This window comes from Marmota monax, unplaced genomic scaffold (assembly GCF_021218885.2).
Source record: "Marmota monax isolate L192 unplaced genomic scaffold, Marmota_monax_Labrador192_F-V1.1 WCK01_AAM20220418_F8-fsc00002, whole genome shotgun sequence".
NCBI classification, from domain to species: domain Eukaryota; kingdom Metazoa; phylum Chordata; class Mammalia; order Rodentia; family Sciuridae; genus Marmota; species Marmota monax.
In genome coordinates this window covers 40,074,730-40,100,274 of record NW_026693571.1, presented here as the reverse complement: position 1 = coordinate 40,100,274, position 25,545 = coordinate 40,074,730, and the positions used below count along the sequence as shown (strand labels likewise).

The following is a 25,545-nucleotide window of genomic DNA, read 5'->3' as shown; positions in this document are numbered from 1 at the left end:
TGTGGTGAATAGCATTTATTGATTTCCGTATATTGAACCAGCCGTGCATCCCAGGGATGAATCCTACTTGATCATGGTGCACAATTTTCTTGATATGCTTTTGTATTCGATTCGCCAGGATTTTATTGAGAATTTTTGCATCCAAGTCCATTAGAGATATTGGTCTGTAGTTTTCTTTCTTTGAAATGTCTTTGTCTGGTTTCGGGATCAGGGTGATGTTGGCCTCATAGAATGAATTTGGAAGAGCTCCTTCTTTTTCTATTTCTTGAAATAGCTTGAAAAGTATTGGTATTAATTCTTCTTTGAAGGTTTTGTAAAACTCCGCTATATACCCATCCGGTCCAGGGCTTTTCTTGGTTGGTAGTCTTTTGATGCCTTCTTCTATTTCTTCCTTTGTTATTGGTCTGTTTAAATTGTGTGTGTCTTCCTGACTCAATCTGGGCAGATCGTATGATTTAAGAAATTTATCAATATCTTCACTATCTTCTATTTTATTGGGATATAGGGTTTCAAAATACTTTCTAATTATCTTCTGTATTTCTGTAGTGTCTGTTGTGATATTGCCTTTTTCATCCCGTATGTTAGTAATTTGAGTTCTCTCTCTTCTTCTCTTCGTTAGCATGGCTAAGGGCCTGTCGATCTTATTTATTTTTTCAAAGAACCAACTTTTAGTTTTATCAATTTTTTCAATGGTTTTTTTTGTTTCAATTTCGTTGATTTCTGCTCTGATTTTAATTATTTCTTGTCTTCTACTACATTTGCTGTTGTTTTGCTCTTCCTTTTCTAGGGTTTTGAGGTGTAGTGTGAGTTCATTTATTTGTTGGTTTTTTCTTTTTTTGAGGAAAGAACTCCAGGAAATGAATTTCCCTCTTAAAACTGCTTTCATTGTGTCCCATAGATTCCAGTATGTTGTGTCTGTATTGTCATTTATCTCTAAGAATTTTTTTATCTCCTCCTTTATGTCTTCTGTAACAAACTGATCATTCAGTAACATATTGTTCATTTTCAATGTGATGTACGATTTTTCTTTCCTTCTTTTATCATTGATTTCCAGTTTCATTCCATTATGATCACATATGGTGCATGGTATTATCTCCACACCTTTATATTTACTAAGAGTTGCCCTAGGGCATAATATATGGTCTATCTTTGAGTAGGATCCATGTCCTGCTGAAAAGAACGTGTATCCACTTGATGATGGTTGATATATTCTATATATGTCGGTTAAGTCTAGGTTATTGATTGTGCTATTGAGTTCTATAGTTTCTTTATTCAGCTTTTGTCTAGAGTATCTGTCTAATGGCGAGAGCAGTGTGTTGAAGTCACCCATAATTATTGTGTTGTGGTGTATTTGACTCTTGAACTTGAGGAGAGTTTGTTTTATGAAGGTTGCAGCACCATTGTTTGGTGCATACAAATTGATAATTGTTATGTCTTGTTGGTGGATGGTTCCTTTTAACAGTATATAGTGTCCTTCTTTATCCCTTTTGATTAACTTAGGTTTGAAGTTGATTTTATTCGATATGAGTATGGCCACTCCTGCTTGCTTCCGAGGGCCATGTGAGTGGTATGATTTTTCCCAACCTTTCACCTTCAGCCTGTGTATGTCTTTTCCTATCATATGAGTCTCCTGAAGGCAGCATATTGTTGGATTTGTTTTTTTGATCCAGGTTACTAGCCTATGTCTCTTGATTGGTGAATTTAGGCCATTAACATTTAAGGTTACAATTGAAATATGCTTTGTACTTCCAGTCATGTTTATTTATTTATTTATTTTAGTTTGGCTAGTTTTTACTCTTTGGTTATTCCTCCCCCTTTACTGAGATACCTCTCGATGTCAGATTTGGGCGCTATTTTTCAATTTCTCTTCTTGTAGTATTTTGCTCAAAATGCTTTGCAGTGCTGGTTTTCTGGCTGCAAATTCTTTTAGCTTTTGTTTATCGTGAAATATTTTAATTTCATTGTCAAATCTGAAGCTTAATTTTGCTGGATACAGTATTCTTGGTTGGAATTCATTATTTTTCAGCATTTGAAATACATTGTTCCAGGATCTTCTCGCTTTCAAAGTCTGTGATGAAAAATCAGTCGTTAACCTAATTGGTTTACCCCTGAATGTAATCTGCCTCTTTTCTCTCATAGCTTTTTATATTCTCTCCTTGTTCTGTATGTTGGCTACCTTCATAATTATATGTCTTGGAGTTGGTCTATTTCGGTTTTGAATGTCTGGGGTCCTGTAGGCTTCCAGGATTTGGCAATCCATTCCATCTTTCATCTCTGGGAACTTTTCTAGAATTATTTCATTTAATAGGTTGTCCATTCCTTTGGTTTGAACCTCTATGCCTTCTTCTATCCTGATGACTCTCAAATTTGGTGTTTTTATGACATCCCATATCTCTTGAATAGATTGCTCGTGAGATTTAAGCATCTTTTCTGTGTTGACTATATTCTTTTCAAGTTGATAAACTTTGTCTTCATTATCTGATGTTCTGACTTCTACTTGATCTAGTCTATTTGTAATATTCTCGTTTGAGTTTTTAATTTGGTTTATAGTTTCCTGCATTTCTAGGATTACTGTTTGATTTGTTTTAAGATCTCTATCTCCTGGTAAAGCTTGTAATTTGCCATTTGAATTTGTTTGTTTAATTCGTTTTCAAAATATACTTTCATTGCTTGGACTTGCTGTCTCATGTCTTCTCTAATATTCCGTTCCATCTGGGTTAGGTATGACTTGAGTTCTTTCCCTATCCATGTTTCTGATGCTTCTAGGTCCTCCCGTAGATTTAAGTTGTCCTGCATTGTTTGTAATCGTTTTTTCCTTGTTTTTTCATGTTGTTCACGTTACTTTCCAGCTCTGTTTGATTGCTGTGTTTCTGCTCTCTCCTATAAATTTGTTTTGGTTTTGTATCGCTCTGTAGTCTCTCGTTTGTGGTGGTAGACTATGCCTGCTAAAGTGGATTCCACTGGGAAGGAGTTCTGATGGCCGAACTCCGGTGACGTAACCTCTCTGCTATGGCGGGCCCCAAGCTCCTTGCCGGGGTGTCCGAAGGGAGGGGTGGGACTGGTCTGTCTCTGGTTGGTTTTCAGCTCCCGGTTAGCTACTTCATGAAGGCCTGGCTATAGACCTCTTCCTAGAGTCTCTGCGCCGTACCTGCTTGGCCGCACCTCGGGGTCTAGCCCCGCGGTCGCCGGCGTGCGGGCGGTCTCTAGCCGCCCAGTCGCGGGGGCCGCGGGTGGTCGCCAGTGGGCAGGAGGTCTCCAGCCGCCCAGTAGCGCGGGCAGTGGGCGGGCTGTCACCGGCGGACGGGCGATCTCTAGCCGCCCAGTCACGCGGGCAGTCACCGGCGGGCGGACGGTCTCCAGCCGCCCAGTCGCTGAGGCAGCGGGCAGGCAATTGGTCGCCTGTGGGTGGGCAGACTCCAACTGCCCAGTTGCCGGGGCAGTGGGCGGGCGGGCGGTCACCGGCGGGCGGGCGATCTCTAGCCGCCCAGTCGCGAGGGCCTGGCCTCTCATCCCCTGGCTTCTCCTGCTAGCCCTGGTTTCTCCTGCTAGCCCGGCCTTCCCCTGTGTGATGCCTCTCGGCAGTTCAAACTGTCCTCTGGGCCTGCAGTTTGCTGGGTGTGGAGGGTGGCAATTGGGAACCCCGGCACCCTATTGTTTTGATTTTTTCCGCTTGCCCCTCACCCAGCGCTGGCTAGACAGGTTTCGTTTTCGCCGCTGATGGGAGGGGGAGTTGAAGGTCAGGTGTCTCTACCTTTCCCCATGTCTCTATGCAGGATCGTTCTGATAATCCCTCCCCCGGAAAGCCTGGGAGAGATTTTATATGAATTCCCCGCTGTATGGGAGATGGGCTGAGTAACACACACCAGTTTTATTGTTGCAATCTGTCGGAGAGTGTAAAGCTTTCTTTAACAACCTTGAATAAGAGAGAAAAAGGCTTTAACTTCATAAAATATACAAGACTAAATTCTTGGAAAAAACAGGTTGGTGACCAACAAAGGATAATTTAAATTTTTTTTTAAAGGGCTTCCCACACATTTAAGGCCCACACCGATCTTTCTCAGTTGACATCTAGCCCAAGTACTATCCAATTCTGGAAAACAATGTCATTGATTAGGGCGACTACAGTGTATACATATTCTTTACTATAAATAAAATAGAAATACCAATACTGTATAAAATTATTTCTTTCTGATAATGCAAGAGCTTAGTAATTTAATACAAATGTCAAATTGAATATGAATGTCACACAGCTGGATATCAACTTGTTTTTCCAAAGTTATTTTGCATGGTAACCCCTCCTTGAGCATTTCAAAACACAGGCCAGGATGGAAGCCAAAAGGGTCAGTTCACAAGCTGACATATTCAAAATCAAAGAATCTTTCAGAAAGATGAAAGGGTTCATTCTCAAGAATACACATGAAAAGAGAGGGAAGACAGTGATGTGTGGACGAAGTAATGTGTGGAAGACAGTGATAAGGGAAAGGGCTCTGCTGGGTCCCCACTTGGAATTTACCTCAGGGTGTTGTTCTATTGCAAGGTTTCTGCCACTTCCCATCTTCCCACCGGGTTCATTGCCCTTGTCCTCAGCACTTCATCAGAACTCACCCTTGGGATCCACTCACCACTCTATTCAACACTTCAGCATCTTGGCTCAGACTGCTCCTAGGCCCCCTCACCCCCATTGTTGACTTTCTCAATAACTCTCAGAGCCTACTAACATAATACCAACATTTTCATTTTGTATCTTTACCAATTAAATTAAGACTTGAGAGGAGGGGATATCTATTTTGTCCTTTGCTAAATTTCCAAAGCTCAGAATATGGACTAGCATGTATCTGTTGCACAGAAATATTTGCTGAATGAAGTCTGAATCACTTTTATGTTCATTTTATTTTCGTTTAACGCTTCTCAGTTTAGATATTTTCCTTTTTATTCCTCGAATTCAACTCCTATTTTTGTACAATACTCATTTTGATTAATTTGTAAATTATTCCATTTAGATATAAACCATTTATGTATGTGCATGTATATGCAATATATTATATGTATCTTATATATTTTATATATTACACACACACACACACACACACAGAGGATTTTTGTGATATTGCAATATGGAATGTACCATGTCAAAAAAAAAGAAGGGACAGAGACAGAGAGAGATGTTACATAGCTAATAAGTGTGATCTATATACATTCTGTATCCAAACCATCATCTACCAAAGTTATATATTATTGGCCTGAGAAATAGTAAATCACAAATCCTGTACTGATCTGAAATCTAGTGGAATCTGGTACTTCCAGGGGGATTAAAAAGCACAATGCAAATACAGTACCATTATTTTACTCCAATAAGAACAAAACATAAAAATAAAAATAAACAAAAATCATTTAAATATAAAATTCCATATTAAGTTTCCAAAAGCCACCATACACAAAATCTGTTAAAGGAAGTATATGCAGCCAGAGCAATTAGACAGACGAAAGAAATTAAAGGCATAAATATAGGAAAAGAAGAACTTAAATTAGCACTATTTGCCGATGACATGATCCTATACCTAGCAGACCCTAAAAATTCAACCAAGAAACTTCTAGAACTAGTAAATGAATTCAGCAAAGTGGCAGGATATAAAATTAATACCAATAAATCAAAGGCATTCCTGTATATCAGTGACAAATTCTCTGAAATGGAAATGAGGAAAACTACTCCATTCACAATATCCTCAAAAAAAAATAAAATACCTGGGAATCAACTAAACAAAACGGGTGAAAGATTTATACAATGAAAACTACAGAACCCTAAAGAGAGAGATAGAAGAAGATCTTAGAAGATGGAAAAATGTACCCTGTACATGGAAGAGCTATACAATGAAAACTACAGAACCCTGAAGAAAGAAACAGAAGAAGACCTCAGAACATGGAAGGATTTACCTTGCTCATGGATTGGTAGAACTAATATTATTAAGATGGCCATACTACCAAAAACACTTTACAGATTCAATGCAATTCCCATCAAAATCCCAATGACATTCCTTGCAGAAATAGAAAAAGCAATCATGAAATTCATCTGGAAAAACAAGAGACCCAGAATAGGTAAAGTAATTCTAAGCAGGAAGATTGAAATTGGTGGTATCGCGATTCCAGATTTTAAACTATACTATAGAGCAATAGTAACAAAACAGCATGGTACTGGCACCAAAACAGGCTGGTAGACCAATGGTACAAAATAGAGGACACAGAGACAAAACCACAAAATTACAACTACCTTATATTAGACAAAGGTGCTAAAACCATGCAATGGAGAAAGGATAGCATCTTCAACAAATGGTGCTGGGAGAACTGGAAATCCATATGCAACAAAATGAAATTAAATCCCTTTCTCTCACCATGCACAAAAGTCAACTCAAAATGGATCAAGGAGCCAGGAATCAGACCAGAGACTCTGCGTCTAATAGAAGATAAAGTTGGTCCTAATCTTCATCACGTGGGGGCAGGCCACAAATTTCTTAATAAGACACCTATAGCACAAGAGTTAAAACCAAGAATCAACAAATGGGACGAATTCAAACTAAAAAGTTTTTTCTCAGCAAGAGAAATAATATGCGAGGTGAATAGGGAGCCTACATCCTGGAAACAAATTTTTACCCCTCAAACATCAGATAGAGCTCTAATCTAGAGTATAAAAAGAACTCAAAAAGTTAAACAACAAAAAAGCAAATAAACCAATCAACAAATGGGCCAAGGACTTGAACAGAAACTTCTCAGAAGAGGATATACAATCAATTAACAAATACATGAAAAAATGCTCACCATCTCTAGCAATCAGAGAAATGCAAATTAAAACTACTCTAAGACACCATCTCACTCCAATAAGAATGGCAGCCATTACGAAGTCAAACAACAATAAGTGCTGGCGAGGATGCGGGGAAAAAGGTACACTTGTACTTTGCTGGTGGGACTGCAAATTGGTGCGGCCAATTTGGAAAGCAGTATGGAGATTCCTTGGAAAGCTGGGAATGGAACCATCATTTGACCCAGCTATTCCCCTTCTCGGACTATACCCAAAAGACCTAAGAAGAGCATACTACAGGGACACAGCCACATCAATGTTTATAGCAGCACAATTCACAATAGCTAGAATGTGGAACCAACATAGATGCCTTTCAGTAGATGAATGGATTAAAAAAATGTGGCACTTATACACAATGGAATATTACTCAGCACTAAAAAATAATAAAATCATGGCATTTGCAGGCAAATGGATGGCATTAGAGCAGATTATGCTAAGTGAAGTTAGCCAATCCCTAAAAAACAAATGCTGAATGTCTTCTCTGATATAAGGGAGGTGACTCAAAATGGGATAGGGAGGAAGAGCAAGAGAAGGAGACTACCACTAAATAGGGAAGAGAGGTGGGAGGGAAAAAGAGGGAGAAGGGTAGTTACACAGAAGATGGAAGGAGAACCTCATTGTTATACAGAATACATATATGATGTTGTAATGAGAAAAATTTAAAAAAAAGTGTGTCACATTAGATTGGATAGAGAGAAAGGATGGGAGAGGAGGGGAGGAGTAGGGAGGATAGGAAGGGCAGCAGAATAGAATAGACAATTTGATTGATGTATGTACATTCCATGTATGTATTATATGTCAAAATGCATTCTACTGTCATGTATAACTAAAAAAAAAAAAAATAAAAATTTACAAAAAAACCTCTAAAAAGAAAAAAAGGAAGTATATGCTATACTACTTAAAAACTATTGATCCATCAGAAAATTCAAAGTAAAAAATAATTTACCAGGCTGGGTATGTGGCTCAAGCGGTAGCACGCTCGTCTGGCATGCACAGGGTGCTGGGTTCGATCCTCAGCACCACATAAAAATAAAGATGTTGTGTCCACCGAAAACGAAAAAATAAATATTGAAAATCTCTCTCTCTCTAAAAATTAAAAAATAATAATTTACCATTGTTTTAAAACAAAACACATGATGAAATAAGAAACGTGTATTCTAATTAAGGGAAAAAATTTAATCCTTTCTGACAAGTTATTAAACCTTCCCAAAATTATTAATATTAATTTAAATTTAAAAGAACAGCAGATACTCATTATCAACTTCCCACACAAACTCGTACATCAATTTGACCCAGGGATGAAACAGACAGAGATAATGAAAACCTCCGTTCAACTAATCTTTGGAACAATGGCCTCTAACTCTACACAAAAAATAAGATTCTATCCAAACAACTGTTTATCACTATTTAATTGGAGTTTTTCTTACTTACTACACACATAATTTTAAAACTTAAATGAAATACATGGTTCAACCAGGCACAGTAGTAGTACAGGCCTATAATCCCAGTTATTCGGGAGGCTGAGGTAGAAGGAGCTCAAATTCCAGGAAAGTCTCAACAATTTCACAAGATCCTATCTCAAAAGTTAAAAAAGAAAAAACGAAAAGGGCTGGCTTTGTTGCTCAATGGTAAAGTTTCCTGGGTTCAATCCCCAACACTGCAACAAACAAGCATGTGCTTAGGAAATACTCCAAAAGAAAACTTCTACTTTGATTCAAATCTTGTCTTCCAAAAAAATTTTTTCTTTTCTATTAATACAAGAATATATTCTAGCCACACTGTTCACCTCTTTGACTGTTACCCAAAACAGCAACAATAATGGCAAAGGGCTTCAGAATAAAATAAAATGTGTTTTGGCCTCTCTCCTCTCTTCTATCCTCCTTTTTCCCTCTTGGCCTCCCTTCCATTCATTCTGCTCAGCCATTCCACAGAGATTGGTGGTAATCTATTCTATCTAGAGAACCAAAGGAAAATGCTAGAGCTGCCAAATCAACAATCAAAGCAGAAATGCAACTTAAGCAGCTGAATTTTGAAAAGCCAGGCAAGTACATCAGTACTTTAGAAACATCATGTATTTCATGAGGGCTATTTTCATTATTCAGATACAAGCCTAAGTTACTGCTGGAATAAGGAGATGATACTCACTATCCCTCAAGGATAGTTAAGGGATGGGTCCAGCAGTGTGTGGGATGATCTTCCCTTCCAGTGCTTTCCCAGGATGGGGAAAGAGAAGAGCCACAGCAGCAGATGGAAGAGTAAAATTCCAGGTGGCCATGGAAGATCCTAAGATGTATCTTTAGTAAACTAAACCCAATACTACATTAGAATTATAGGATATTTTAATTACTTATGTATTTAAAATTACAAAATTCAAGATAAAAACATAGGTCTTAAATATCTTAACAAGTATTATACTTTTAAAGTCAGGTTCCATAGCCTATTACTTCCATGATCTTTGACTATCAAAATTTTATGAATTATATCTGCCAAAGGAACAATGTCTATATTTCACTTTAAAATATAAATTAAACAGAAATAATGAGAAAAATTAAGAAAATTAGTGAGAATAATGACAGGAAAATTCATAGGATTCCTTGACATTTTAAATTATGATACTTTCACTAACAGGAAATCAGCATCAATTATATAGAATTGTGGAGTAAAGAATAAAAGCAGAACACAAAAATATATAAAATATGTAGGATGTTTATCCAATGCTTCATTCCTTCTAAAAGATACAAGTGAAATTATAAGAAGAGTCTGAACCATCAACAAATCATGAATATCACAGAGTACTATCTCAGTGCACCTGCCTGGATCACAGTACCTAGAACACCACCAGGAGTTTGAATACTTTCAAAGACATTTTTTGGAGGTACCACAAGCAGGCTAGCAAGAAAGGAAGCAACCTAGCAGTCAGATACATTGCTACCAGAAAAATTAAGAATAATACTATATTAAAATTCTAAATTCTTTGCAAGTAATAAGCTCTCTATAAATAATAAAAATAAATACATACAAAGGCAAAACATAAAAGCAAAACCAAATTTCAAGACTTCTAAAATTCACTAATGAATAACTGAATTATAAAATGTAAGCAACAGTGTTATTGGGATTAATTTAACTGAATACATTATTTAATTTCAATTAAATACATTATAAAGTAAAGAAAAAGCAACTAAGATAAAATCAAATCAAGTACACAAATCAATTGAAGCCCAAGATACATAATAACGTTTACATGTGAATTACTATATCACTGAACCCTGAGATTTCACAAAAGAGGATCAAAGGTAATGGTGTTAATGCTACATTATTTTCTACTAAAGTAATGCTATAGCATAACACTCTAACAGGGAGCTTGAACATTCATTTAAAATATAAAGCTATTTATTTTAAGTTGTGCCTTTAAAAAACAATAAATTTTAGATCAATTACTTGCATATTTATAAGGTAAATCAATGATTCAAGATAGCAAAACATCCATAAACAAAACTATCCTTCAGGATTACCAGTGTTCTTTCCTATAAAATGTGGACATTTAACTTTTTAATTAATTTTTTTCTTAGCATCCCTAGGTCCAATTCCCAGTACCAAAACAAAAACAGAAGAAAATATATTTTTCCCTCTTAGCAAAGACATCAAAAATTGTGTCACTGATTATTACTTACTTTAGCTCTATAAATTCATATAAAACAGCATGCTGCACATGAAAAATGTCAATAATCAAACACAAAACTATGAAAACAATGTATTTATAAAGTATCTTATTAAACAAGTAAGGTAAGGGAAACATTTCTACCAAAGAACAATTACTTACATCTGACCTAAGTAATTGATTCACTAATGATACCCTTCAACTCTGATAAACTTGATGCTATAGTCTATCTATAAAGGTCTTCATGTTATTTACACTAATAAAACATTAATCAAGGGCCAAACTTATAGCAGTTACTCTATAAATGAGGTCAAGGCAGGTCAAACTTACATAATAACAAAAAGAAAAGGTTGGCCTTTGTAGTAAAAAGAAAGATCCTTATTACTAATCTTCTTCCCCTGGGATTAAGTCTAGTAGCTTGAATACTCCAAACTACTTCTCAAACACATCCATTTCTACACAGAATCATTTAACATCAGGCACTGAATATTTAACTGAAATTTAAAAACATTTTATTTATTTGGAAAACTAAATCCACTGATTTAGAAAAATAAACAACTGAGTTTTTCCTTTAAGTATATTCTGCCCTTAAATATAGAACAAAATTTCAAATACTAGGTCCACTATTTCACTAATAAATCTTAGTTTTGTTTCCAGCATTGTTTATTTCAAATATTTATTTAAAAGACAGAAGCTAGCCGGGAGTGATGGTGCACACTGTAATCACAGTGGCTCAGAGGTTGAGGCAGGAGGATCACTAGTTCAAAGCCAGTCTCAGCAACTTAGCCAGGCCCTAAGCAACTCAGAGAGACCTGGTCTCTAAATAAAAATATATAAAAAAGAGCTGGGATATGGCTCAGTGGTTAAGTGTCCCTGGATTCAATCCCCAGTACCAAAAATAAAATAAAATAAAAGACAAAGGCTGAGTGCTTACCATAGGCTAAGAAGAGTAAGATAAACACAGATAAGAAGTCAAGAGAATTATGATAACACCTGATATAAATATGTTATTTCAATAATTATTTGTATAATAAGGAATAATGGCAATAAGAAATTTTGAATACAAATATTTGAGAATAACATGAAGTTCATTTCTTTAGAAATTGTAGAATGTTTCCATAAATGTAAAAATTTTATTTTATATATATTCTTTTCTTTTGTTAAAAACAAAGAAATATAATTTGATTAATGTCAAGATATCAATTCCTGGTGAAGTGGCACATACCTGTATTCACAGAGACCTGGGGGGAGAAGGAGGCAGGAGGATTCCAAGTATGAGGCCAGCCCAAGCAACTTAATGAAACTCAATCTCAAAACAAAAAACAAAAGGGTTGGGAATATAGCTCAATGGTAGAGCACCCCTAGGTTCAAACCCCAGTTCTAGGGGAAAAAAGAGGGGGGAAATATGTATATATATATAATGCATTTATAGTGAAGATGGAATGTTGTTTACATGAAAAGTACCAATAATTCAAATTAAAAATATGTAAACAACATATGTACATAAAAATATATCATTAAATACTGATATTTATTGAATTTGCCATACAATTTTTATGTACTCCTAAGTATGTACCCACTGAAATGAAAAACTTTTAAAAACTCCATGCAATGCTCTTAAGAGTCATGATTCACAATAGCCAAGACCAGAAACAACCCAAATATCCATTAACAAATGAATGGTTGAGTAAACTATGATATACCTAGGAAATGAAACAATATTTTTTTGGGGGGGAATATATTGCTACAACATAGATGAGCCTCAAAAACATGTAAGAGGCTTTGCATCAGTATACCCCAACGATCTAAAGAGTAAAAGCTTGGTCCCAAGGGTGGCAGTATTGTGAGAAGTTCTGGACTATTAAGAGATGAGCCCTTTTGGAAGGTCCCTAGGTCACTGGGGGCATGCCCTTAAAAGGGCTGTGGGACACCACTCAACCTGTCTATCTCTGCTGGTTAGCGGGAGATGTGAACCCAACTTTGACACATACTATATGGCCTTCTAACCATTAGGTGAAGCAGTCAAGGGATGGCCCTCACAAAGTCTACACTAAGCTGTTTGTTCTCTGAACCTCTAAAACTGTGACCTAAGTAAACCCTTTCATTCCATAGAGTCAATTTCCTTAGACATTTCATTGCAGTAATGTGCAGCTAACAATCAAATGCCAGTTACAAAAAGACCATGCAGTGAATGATTCCAGTTACAAGTTTCAAACAGGAAAATCTAAATAAAATAGAATAGTAAGCAAGCTAGGGCTAGAAGAAGAGGGAAATGGGAAGTGACTATTAACAAATAGGTCTTCTTTCAGGAATGATGAAAACGTTCAAAAAACGTAGAGTACTAGTCACTTATTCATTGAGAAATATTTATTGATAACCTCCTACTTCCCAACTATTGACTACACTTTAACTCTATTTCTTATATGAATCACTTGCTACAGTTCTTGAATTCAATTGGGACTCCTCTTCTTCAACCTATCCTAAATATTTCTGCTAGTAATCTTTCTAAAAACCAAATTTCATGACACTCTTCCACATAACATCTGCCACAGACTTCATAACACCTTTAGAGAAAAGTCCAATTATTCTGTGCTAGGCCTTTTGTAATCCAGATGCCCAATCAACTCCAAAACACATTCCCACCTAACAGTACATGCAAGTGTACATGTGCACACACACACACACACACACAGGAACACACACAAGAACATCTTTTTTTCTTTCTGACATCACAATGGCTTCAAATATTCTGTTCCCTGTATTATGAATGCTTTTCACCAAACATACTCCAATTTATCCATAAATCCTATTCTTCTAATGTACAGATGATTAACCAAATTTGTCCTTGAAAACATATCAAGAATCATGCTCAAAAAAAAAAAAATAAAATGTGCTCTGATTAAGTTTTAAGTGATTCTTCCATACTAAATTGAAAACTCTATTTCTCAGTGTGAAAGTACCCTGCACTTCTTTGCTTCTATCACAGCATGAAGCATTAAAATTGCAGGTTCATTTATTTGTTTCTAATACTAGCTTGTACCTGTAATCTAAGTTTAAAAAGTTACAATTCTAAGTAAAAAAAATTAGTATTATTTAAAATCAAATGAAGCTGATTCTTTTCTACTTATCCTGTACTAAAATGAGCACCTAAATTCCTAGTTATTAGTTCAAACAGTTACTACAGTCATAGGATCAATCCAAAACATCAGCCAAAACTCTATAAAGAAACATCCCTAAAACAATAACTTTGCTGAGGACACTATTTCCGAGAGCAGCCAGTCACACCTTTCAACCTCTACTCTGGGTTTTCAACGTCAGCTACCACAAAACAAAACATGTAAGAGGCTTTGGATCAGTATACCCCAAGATATCAATGTGGTCAACTCATCATTTACTCAGTTTATTTTGATCTTTTAATTCTTTCACTCAAATTTGTTTCCCCTAATTTATCTCTTTTCATCTCTGTACTTTCTTTGCTTCTTTTTCCTTCCACTGAATTTTCTTTCTTTGAATTCTTCTGTTTATGCTCCTTAAATGGAATGATACCTACTTATTCACTCTCTTCCCTTTTTATCACATCAGAACACAAAACAAAACTTGTTCCCACTTCCCTTTATGGCCAGACTATGATAAAAGCAAGACATCACAGGCATCTAATTATGGTCTCTATAAACATAATACAACTTCACAAAAAGTACAAATCTGACGTTTCCTTATATCTGCAAATAGAATAAGCAGTTTACTTTTGCAAAACACCCACATTTCTTGAAAGATAAAGACCGGAATCTTATCAATCGGTATGTAACCATGAAGAAAATTATAAAGTTACTAAATGTCAACATATTTGTAATAATCAATATATCAGGACTCACTACAGTACTGACTGCAAAAAAAAAAAAGAGAGAGAGAACCCCAAAATATCAGTATTTCATATGGGAGAAATACAACATTTTAAAGCAGAATATAAATGGATATAAAATAGATTACCTTCCTTCATTGACAAGTTCAATAAAAGCAAGACCTGCATTCTTCTGAATAGAATTCTGCCACTCCTAAAAGACAGCAAAAAATAGTTGAAGAAATATCACTCAATTATTTCTTTTAAAACAATAGTCATGAAAAACATCCCCACATCAATCTTATACCTTAGTTTTTAAAGGAAAAGTTCTATAAAACATGTTGCTTACCTCGCACAGCCCTATGAACACACAAAGATTGATACTGAAAAGTATTAAACAAGCAAAGAGTAACTTTATTTGGCATAAACTAAATAAGCCTACCCACATATATCTTGCCCTTTTGTTCTATATCATTATAAACTAACATAATTAAAATAGTTGGGAGTTGGATAAAAAGGCAGTAAGAAACGCAGTTAAAAAAAAAAAAGAAAAAGAAAAACCCAAAGACAGAGATTTTTTTGTTTCATTTTAAAAAAAACACATTAGTAAATACAACATATTTAAAAAAAAAAAAAGATGACTAGTAATTGGGAAAAAGACAAAAAAGAATAGTGAATTGTGCTAGATCCACATATGAGCTGGAAAACTGTAATTTATTGCCCTCGATATTAGCAATATATAAGTTTATACCTATTATTTTATCCATTAGCATTTATCCACTGAAAAGATATACAATTAAAAGCCTATAAGTCAATCAGCAAGTGTAACCAAATGAATTCTACAATTCTTATCGCAAAACATACATAAAACAAGCATTAAGATAATAGGAAAAGGCCTGCATTGATTGAAATAGACCGAGAATCAGGAAGTGCCAATAAAGGTAGCCATTTATGTATGTGTTTATGTCTATAAACATACACACAAACTCATGTACAAATCTCTTTTTAATGAACTGGAAACATAGTTTTATGTATGAAGTGTTAAGAAATATGTTTCTTTTTAAAAAATGATGATTAATGATTGAGGAAAATAAAATAATGAATTGTGCTAGAACTACAGTGAGCTGAAAAACTGTATTTCACTGCTCCATAAATACATGGCATAAGACTATAACTATATTTTTACCCATGAAAAATTTATCCTCTAACATTAAGACATGTTTCTTAGTACCCAAAAGCCCTTTGCATTCTAACTATATGATACCTCTTAACTTATCTTTTTATTTTCTCATAACACCTAAACAATATGAGGCTTAGCTACTAACCATTGTTCACCATAAACTGGGTTATATTTTCTGAATATAATAACTATTAAAAGTTTTAAATTCCATGTAATTTTAAATTAATATCTTTCTACTTCATTTTTTTTAATCACAGCCTTTTTTTTTTCCATTTTCTCCTTTTATACCATTTTTGTTCAATCTTTATTTGTGTTTTGAAAAATCCAACATGGCTATCAGAACTAAAATGACTGCATGCCATGATTTTGTTGAATAATTCCATTTTATGAATAGTGTAGGTATGATCACGCTAACAGAACATGTACAGTAGAATGAAAAATAAATATGTCCAGTAAGATGAAAATCAACTTCAAAGTCAGGTAGACAATGAAGGGTAGGTAGTCTCTGACTGATCTAGCAGAAGAAAGTAAAGCAACATATTATTGAGGAAAGACTAGGTGGTCATGAAATCTGTGTTCTGATTCTGATTCAGACATAATAGGATATGCCCTAGGACAGATCACATTACATTTCCACATTATACATTCCCTCACGATATTTTCTTCCAGGTACAATATTTCATTATCATTTACTAACAATTAGAAATTCATGATTCAAAGTCTACAAAATATTATCTCTCAAAATCCATAGTTGCCACACACTGAAACTACAAAACACAGATTCTAAATTTCTTTCACTAACATAAACCAAATCAAACATAAAATAGAAATGTGAAACTGATTAAAAATCCTTTTCTTTCTAACAATATGAAATTAACAAACTGGTAGTTCAAAGAAAAGTAATAAAATTCCATGAAAGAATATACCCCTGAGAGAGAAGCACATGCCACACCTTCTTTGTCTCCAAAAGGTATTGGGAGGGAGATGAAAATAAACAAAACTGCAGATACGTTTTTTGATCTTGGTACAAAGAGGCTCACACTTCATTTCCCAGGCACAGCACAGTGGCATACCAAGCTTCAAAGAGTTACCCAAATCTAGTAATGCATAGGAACAGTAGAACAAAGACAAATTTAATGGGAGATGGACCAAAAACAACCTGAGCTGTCTCATGCCCTAGGAAGAGTGAGAAAACGCTAGAAGTTTATAGAAGTAGCTTAGAGTTTAAGGGGATGAAAAGAACCAACTGTGACTTTTGTAGGCAGGCAGAAAGTTATCGAATGGAAACATGATACCACCAGGAATGCCACAGCCATAAAACAGCATTCACTCACTTCTCAGCTTTCTTATCTAACACGCACTTTTGCTGGAAAGCCATTTGGAAATCTGATATAACACCAGAGAATGGAAAGACAAGACCTGAAATTGAGTGAGTTTTCATTCAGATCACATAGTTTAAGGGGGTGGGGGGGGGGTCTCAAAATGGAGATGAAAGAAAAATATGGTGAAAGTTATTTCCCTTACTAGAAAAAAAGAACTTAAGAAAGAATAGAAGAAATAGTTTAGCAAATGACAAATTATTGCCTTAGTCATTTTCCTTTTCAAAGAATCTACTACCAGAAACTAGACAAGGAAGCTCCCTCTCACTACTGTTTTTCAACATGATTATGGGAGTTGTGGATAATGCAATAAGACAAGAAAAAGAAATTAAAAGTATTATGACGGGGGCTGGGGTCCTGGCTCAGTGATAGAGCACTTGCCTAGCATGTGTGAAGTAAAGGATTCGATTCTCAGCACTGCATATAAATAAAGAACTATTGACAACTAAAAAATATATACTTTTAAGAAAAAGTATAATGATGGGAGGAAGTGTACTATTTTTGTTTACAGAAGACATAATTGTCAACATGAAAAATCCAAAATAACTGACCCAAACACTTCTGGAACTAATACATGGTAATACCAAGGTTGTAGAATACAACTGGAATTTGAAGTAAAAACAATACTACCTCTAAATATAAATATATTTATATTTATAACAATACTACCTCTAAACATAAATATAAGAAAATACTAAATAAATTATGTACAAGATCAACATGAAAAAATACAATATGCTCGTGAAACCAAAGAAAAACAAATATGAATGATATTCCATATACATGGATAGGATAATTCAATATTGTCAAGATGTCAGTTGCTCCCAAACTGATCTACAAATTCCATGCAATTCCAATCTAAATATCAGCAAGTTATTTTATGGAAATCAATAGACTGATTCTAAAGTTTAAAGAGACAGACATAAAACAGTTCACATATTAGTGTAGGAGAAGAATGAAGGTGGAGGCTTAACATACTTGACTTTAAAACTTACTATAGGCTGGGCAGGTAGCACATGCCTGTAATCCCAGCAGCTCGGGAGGCTAAGTAGGAGGATCGTGGGTTTGAAGCCAGCCTCAGCAATGATGAGTTGCTAAGCAACTCAGTGAGACCCTGTCTCTAAATATAATACAGAACAGGGCTGGGGATGTGGCCCAGTGGTTAAGTTCAATCCCAGTACCATAAAAAAAAAAGAAACTTATTACAGAGGATGTGGTTACAGTTCAGTGGTAGACTGCATGACCAGCATGTATGAGACACTAGGTTCAATTCTCAGCACCACATAAAAATAAGTAAATAAAATAAGTGTATTGTGTCTATCTACAACTAAAGAAGAAAAATTTAAACACTGCAGCACTTGTTTACTATAAGTGAGACACTTGGTTCCATTCTCATAAAAATAAATAAAATAAAGGAATTATGTCCATAACTAACTTAAAAAAAACACTTACTACAAAGCTACAGAAATCAAGAAAGTATATATTCAAAATAACAGACGAACAGATCAATGGAACACATTATAAGGCCCAGAAATAAACCCACATAAATAATCAATTAATCTTTGATAAAGGAGCAAAGGCAACACAATGGAAAGAAGACAGTCTTTTCAATAAGTAGTGGTGAAAAAACTAAACATTCACATGTAAAAAATGAATTTAGATAAACATCATTCACAAAAATTAACTAAAAATGGATCACAGACTTCAATGTAAAACTATAAAACCCTTAGAAGATAATCGAGGAAAGTCTAAATGACGTTGGGCTTGACAATGATTTTTAAATACAACACCAAAGGCATATTCCAGTGGAAAAAAAATTAATCTTATCAGTGAAGTTAAGAATTTACTTCTAGAGGCTGGGGCTGTAGGTCAGTGGCAGAGAACTTGCCTTGGACGTGTGAGGTACTGGGCTCGATCCTCAAGACCACATAAAAATAAATAAATAAAGATATTGTACCAGCTACAACTAAAATAAATAATAAATAAAAAGAATTTACTTCTAATAATCAAATATTTCCTCTTTACAAAATATAATGCCAAGAGAATGAAATAAAATATTTGCAAAATACATATCTGATAAAGTGCTATTATCTAAAAATGTACAAAGATCTCTTAAAAGGCAAGGATGGGGGGGGGAAAAACCCTATTAAGCAATGGGCCAAAGACCTTAACAGACACTTCACCAAACAAGAGATATAAAAAAGCATATAAAAGATTCTCCACAGGTTATGTCATTGGAGAAATGCAAATTCAAGCAACAATGACATATTAGGACACTTTCATTAGAATGGCCAAAATCCAGAAGACTGACACAAACAAATGCAAACAATGGAGCTACCGGTAACTTCATTCAACAGTTGGTGGAAATGCACATGGATACAGTCACTTTAGCTGTGTTTTATGATCCAGCAATTGTGATCCTTGGTATTAACTCAAAGGAATTAAAAGCATACTTAACAACCTCACAAAGAAATATATAGCAACTTTATTGATAAAAGCCAAACCTTGAAAACAATCAAGACATCCTTCAGAAGATGAGTATATCAACTGTGCTACAAATCAGATAATGGAATATTATTCAGCATTAAAAAGAATGAGCAATAAAGCCCTTAAAGGCATGAAAGAAACATAATAATACACATCAATAAGGACAAGAAACCCATTTGAAAGTCTATATCCTATGATTGCAACTGTTATAATATTATGGAAAAGGAAAAAATATGGAGAATGTGAAAAAAGATCAGCATTTGGAGGAGGAGGAAAAGAAGGAATCAATCAGGAAAAAAGGCAAGGACGGGGGATGGAGTATAGCTCAGTGGTGGAGTGCTTGCCTAGCACATGTGCGGCACTGGGTTCAATCCTCAGCACATAAAAATAAATAAAGGCATTATGTCCATCTACAACTAAAAAATAAGTTGAAAGAAAAGCAAGAATCATTAAGCTGTGGAAGTGCTCATCATATAATATAATGTTGAATATACGCCATATTGCACAAACCTATAGCATGCACAACACTGAGAGTGAACTTTTAATGTAAGTTATGGATTTGGGATAATAACAAGTATGTCAGTGTAGGTTTAGCAGATGTAACAACTTTGCCCCTCTTGTAGAGAATACTGACAATGGACAAGGTTAAACATGTATAGGGACTACATAAAAAACTTCTGTATGTCTACTCAATTTTGCGTGAATCTAAAATCACTCTAAAAAGTAAAGTATACATAAAAATTTAATTGTAAAAGTATTTATTAATGCAATTTTTCTCAAATCCATTTTTTATGATCTAAAACTACAATAGGAAGGTATTTTTATCATATAATACAGACAAATTTCAAACTCCATTTGGATAAATACCAGCTGAAAAGACACATATTTTCAACAAGCAAATGTCATTTTTATTTAATTTCATTAGGTACACAAGCTTCTACTTACATATAAAATCATGAAGTATGCTATTTAAATTCAACAGAGATTTTAAGTTTCAGTGCTAAAGTTAGATGAAAAACTAGTTCAAATCAGTACTGTATAACTATCAAAATTTAACCACATAAAACACAAACTACACTTGATCTGAAAAATCGCATAAAATACATTTTTTTCTTTTAAATTTTAAACAAATTAGGGGGTTGTGGCTCAGTGGTGAAGCACTTGCCTAGCATATGTGAGGCACTAGGTTTGATCCTCAGCACCACATATAAATAAATGAATAAAATAAAGGCACATCAACATCTAAAAATATATATATTTTTTAAAGAAATGAGGCATGAAGGTACATACAGAATAGAAAAAATACCAGTTTTTTATAGAAGCTTAGAAATTCAAATTTGTCACTCTTTCCATTCTTGTTTTCTCAAGGATGGGCATATCTATCATATCTATAAACCCTCATTTGTTAACTGTCAGTAAGTATCATATATTGGTATAGAATAAAAAATAGTTTACAATTTCACAGTAGAAAAAAATCTGATCAGGAATAAAGTAAAAAATATTACGTATATTTTGGCTACAGTTATAAAAATAATATATAATCCTCAAAGACACCACTGGGTTTTCATTTCTCTATAATCCACTTCTAAATATTAATGATCACTGTTTAATAAAATGCCAAGTATTAGATATATAAGTTCATGCTGATAAGAATTAATAATGCATACAAAAAAATTTAAAGCCCATCAGAAAAAAATCTTTCAATTTGTTTGATAATCCAGATGTTGGTAAAAACCAACAACTTTTCTCCATAATAATACAGTCTACAATAATACATAATAATACATTCTCTACAGTAATCTGTAGATGTTGCCAAAACCAAAAACAATATTCATTAATCATGCTCTCCTAAGGCATTTTTCTCCACTTCAGAAACAATTATCAAAGAAAGCGTTAGTCTAAACAATTTCATAAACCACAGCTCAATATAACCTTTAGTGAGTTTTAATAGTTGAAAGAAAAGCTTAATGATCATCATCTTTCATGATCATTTCAATATTTCATCACAATATTTACAATTATATACTGATACAAAATTCAGAGTACATTTAAAGTCTTGGTTATCCTTTCCCCAGAGGTACTGATTTAAAAAAAAAAAAAAAAAAACGTTAAAAGCCTCAAATCCAACCACTAATGCAACTAAGTAATTTCAAAACACATTTCAGCACTTTAGAGAGGAAGAACTCAAAAATCAACAGTCAATAATTTCATACCTGTTCCTAAGCTGTATTTAATTGATTATTACTTCCTAAAGCCATAATTGTTGACTAGTCAATTTTTATTAAAATATACTCTTAGCTTACTAATGTTCTTAAGTAATACAACAAGGTACTATATATTGTGAAATCTATAGAGTTCTACCAAACTTCCAATATGTGCTTTTGGTGTAAAAAGTCTTTTGTTTAATAGAAAAAAGAAGACTTCATTAATAACATTAAGTATATTCCTCCCTACTCTCCACAAATAAACATAGTGGAAAAATACCAATAAATGTACTGTATACAATTATTCACTTAAATTATTTTAATAGAATCCTAATTTCCTTAGAGATTAACTTCACTGTTTTCTGCAAAATAAATAACCTCCTGAAACATTCTTTGGTGTCTTGAAGGTACTATATGAAATTACCTAACCTTAAAAATTAACTCCCAAATATTAGCATATTCCAAAGCAGATAAAATCAGGCCACTGACAGACAAGATTCACTATGCAGAATCCATTCTACGGTCACTAATTTTGTCAAACCATCAAATTAATACTGAATGCAGTATTATTTTATTCTGGTGAAAAAGATTCTCTCTAAACTACCTGTTATTCTTTTTATTTACATTTTTCTGATGATTAATGATGCTAAGCATTTTTTCATGTACATTTTTAGGCATTTATATATCGTTTGAGAAATATCTATTCAAATCATCTGTATATTGTTGCTAATGAGTTTTGAGTTCATTATATATTCTGGATATTAATTCCCTTATCAGATGAATAGTTTGAAAACAGTTTCTCTTGTTCTATAGTGTGTCTTCACTCTGTTGTTTCCTTTGCTGTGCAGAATATTCCTAGTTTGAAAGATCACATTTGCCTATGTGTTCCTTTCGTTGCATGAGTTTTTAAAGTCTAATCCAAAACAGCATTGTCTATACAGTTCAAATGTTTCCCCTGTGTTTCATAATTTCAGTTTTGCATTTAGTATTCTATCCATTTTGATTTGATTTTTATACCCAGTGAAAGACAGGTGCCTCTTCATTTTGCAACTGAATATCCAGTTATCCTAGCACCATTTACTAAAGACTAACTTTTCTACAATATCATTTGGTGCCTCTGTTAAAGGTCAATTGGCTTATATGTGTAGATTTATCTTGGGTTCTCTATTCTGTTCCAATGGTCTGTGTATTGGTAGTATATTTTAAGGTAAAGTATTGTTCAGTCCCCTGATTTGTTCTCTTCACATAAGATTCAGTTGGTCATCTGGGGTCTTTTTAAGTTCCTCATCCTTTTTTTTTTTCTTTTCAATTTTTTTGAAGAATGTCTGTAAGCTACAAATAATTTTGGGGTTACAAACATTTTGTCATAATGTCATTGAAATGTCATTCACTTCCTTGGTTCAACTTATTCCTATGTGGGTTTTTGTCTTTTTTTTTTATTGCTCCTATAAGTGAGATTGCTTTAATGTTTTTTTTTTTTTTTTAGTTGTCAATGGACCTATATTTTATTTATTTATATGTGGTGTTGAGAAACGAACCCAGTGCCTCATACATGCTAGGCAAGCACTCTGCCTTAGGCCAGAACCCCATCCTGAGATTGTTTTCTTGATTTCTTTTTTAGCAAGTTCATTATAGATATTAAAAAATGCTACTGATGGGGCTGGGGTTGTGGCGAAGCAGTAGAGCACTTGCCTAGCATGTGCAAGGCCCTGGATTCAATCCTTAGCACCACATATAAATAAATGAAATAAAGGTAATGTGTCCAACTACAACTAAAAAACTAAGTAAATATTTTTTAAAATGCTACTGATTTTTTAATGTTAATTTTGTTCTTAATCATTATTGATTTTATCATTTCTAAAAGATTTGCTTATTTGTTTTTGTTTGTTTTTTTAGTACCAGGGATTGAACCCAAGGGCACTCAACCACTAAGCTACATCCCAGCCCTATTGTGTGATCCTTTTAGAGACAGGGTGTCACTAAGTTGCTGAGGGCTTTGCTAAATTGTGAGGCTGGCTTTAAACTTTCAATCCTCCTGCCTCAGCCTCCAGAGCTACTGGGATTATAGGTATGTGCCGCCATGTCCAGCTCTAAAAGTTTTTTGATGGAGTCTTTAGGTCCTATATATATAAAATCATATCAACTGCAAAAAAGAGATAATTTGACTTCTTCATTTTTCTTTTTTTCCTCTTACCAAATTGCTCTAAGACATTTACTACTATGTTGAATAAGAGTTGTGAACAAGAACAACTTTATCTCATTATACATCTTAAACGAAACAGTTTAGGTTTTCCTCATTCAATATGATATTAGCTATGGGTTTCTTATACATCACCTTTAGTGTGTTTACGTCTGTGCCTTCTATACCTAAGTTGTTGAGGGTATTTATCAAAAAGGGATGTTGAATGCTTATTCTGCATCATTTGAGATATTATGACTTTTGTCCTTTATTCTGTTGATGTGCTTTAATATGCTTACTGCTTTGTTTATGTTGAACTACCCTTGCATCCGTATGAGAAATACCAAGAATCTCTACAGTATGGTTTCTTTTAGTGAGTTGTTCAGCTTCAACATGTTTCTTTTTTATCATCTCTATCTCTTTGTTGAATCTCATTCATACCAGTTATTTTCCTAATTTCTTCTGAACTATGTGTAGTCTCTTGTACCTTGTTAAGTTTCTGAGAATCATCATTTTTAAATTATTTTTTCAGGCAATTCAACAATTTCTTTTTGGGTTCTGTTCCTCAAGAACTCAAGTTTACTCTGGAAGTGTCAGATTATTTTGCTTTTTCATGGTTCTTGTGTCCCTACATTCATATTTGTGCACCATGTGGTTCAGCTGCCTCTACAGAGTGACTTTTTAAGTACAAGATGTTCTGCTGATGATGTGGCTTAGGGAGCCAATTGGGTAGGCTACAATGGCTTTGGTCCAAGGTGGGTGCATTATAATCTCCACATAACTTCTTCAATTATAAATAATGTCAGCCACACTTGCAGGTGATTCAGTAGCCTAGGTTTCAGGGGTTTGTAAAAGTGTTCCACCAGCTAGGAAGAAGCTATCTTAGATGCTTTAGGTTTGCCAGCATCTCTAAATGTGGCACTCATGTCTGTGGGTGACCAGCAATTGTAAATTTCCATGTCTTGTGTCATGATGGGGACACTGTGGCAAGTTTAGGTAGGTAAAAACAGGCTGGCACAGCAGCAAAGGTTAGAGTGCTCCTCAGTTTCTCAAAGCTATGTGGTATCAGAGAGGCTCTGTGGAATCAAGTGAGCCCAGCACAACATGCCCAGTAAGGGGTAGAAGGGGGAACTGCCAGAAAGCCATGCCAATGCCTTCTCAGGACTTGCCTCCTGGAACCACTCCACGTTAGCTATACTTAGCTGCATCCCAGGACCTCAAGAAGGTGGACAGGGCCACCTGACTGCTTCCCAGGGCTGAGGGTGGGTGGACGAGGCTACCAGAAATACATATTTTTTAAGTGCACAATAGGTATTTTGCAAATATTATTCTGAAGAACCTCTAAATAATAAACATTCAAGCTCCATAAATACTATGAAAATAGAAACATGTATCAAAGCTAATTAATAAAATTTTGTTCTTTTTCTAAAGTGTTTTGACCTACCAAATCAAATTAACTCTATTTCTATTGACAGTAAAATATTCTCCTTTTAAAATAAGTGTTGATCTCAGAAACCAAGCATAATTTAAATTAAAGAAAGGAATGAAGGGGCTGAGGTTGTGGCTAAGCAGTTGAACGCTCGCCCAGCATGTGCGAGTCCCTAGGTTCGATCCTCAGAACCACATAAAAATAAATAAATAAAATAAAGGTGTGTCCAACTACAACTAAAAAATAAATATTTTTTAAAAAGAAAGGAATAAAGAAAAATTTAAGTTAACAAACTTCTAAACTCATATTAAACCATTTTGTTTACTTTTTAAAGGCTTGAG

General features: G+C 34.5%; 1 protein-coding gene across 5 annotated transcripts in view; it reads right to left on the bottom strand.

The window, feature by feature from the left end:
- Positions 1-25,545, bottom strand: part of Lrba (LPS responsive beige-like anchor protein) — a 728,436-nt gene that overhangs the window by 448,571 nt on the left and 254,320 nt on the right. For all 5 annotated transcript variants that reach the window (XM_046459031.1, XM_046459033.2, XM_046459036.2 and 2 more), the window contains exon 35: positions 14,496-14,560. In XM_046459031.1, coding sequence (XP_046314987.1) covers positions 14,496-14,560 — 65 coding nt within the window. The remainder of the gene's footprint in view (positions 1-14,495; positions 14,561-25,545) is intronic.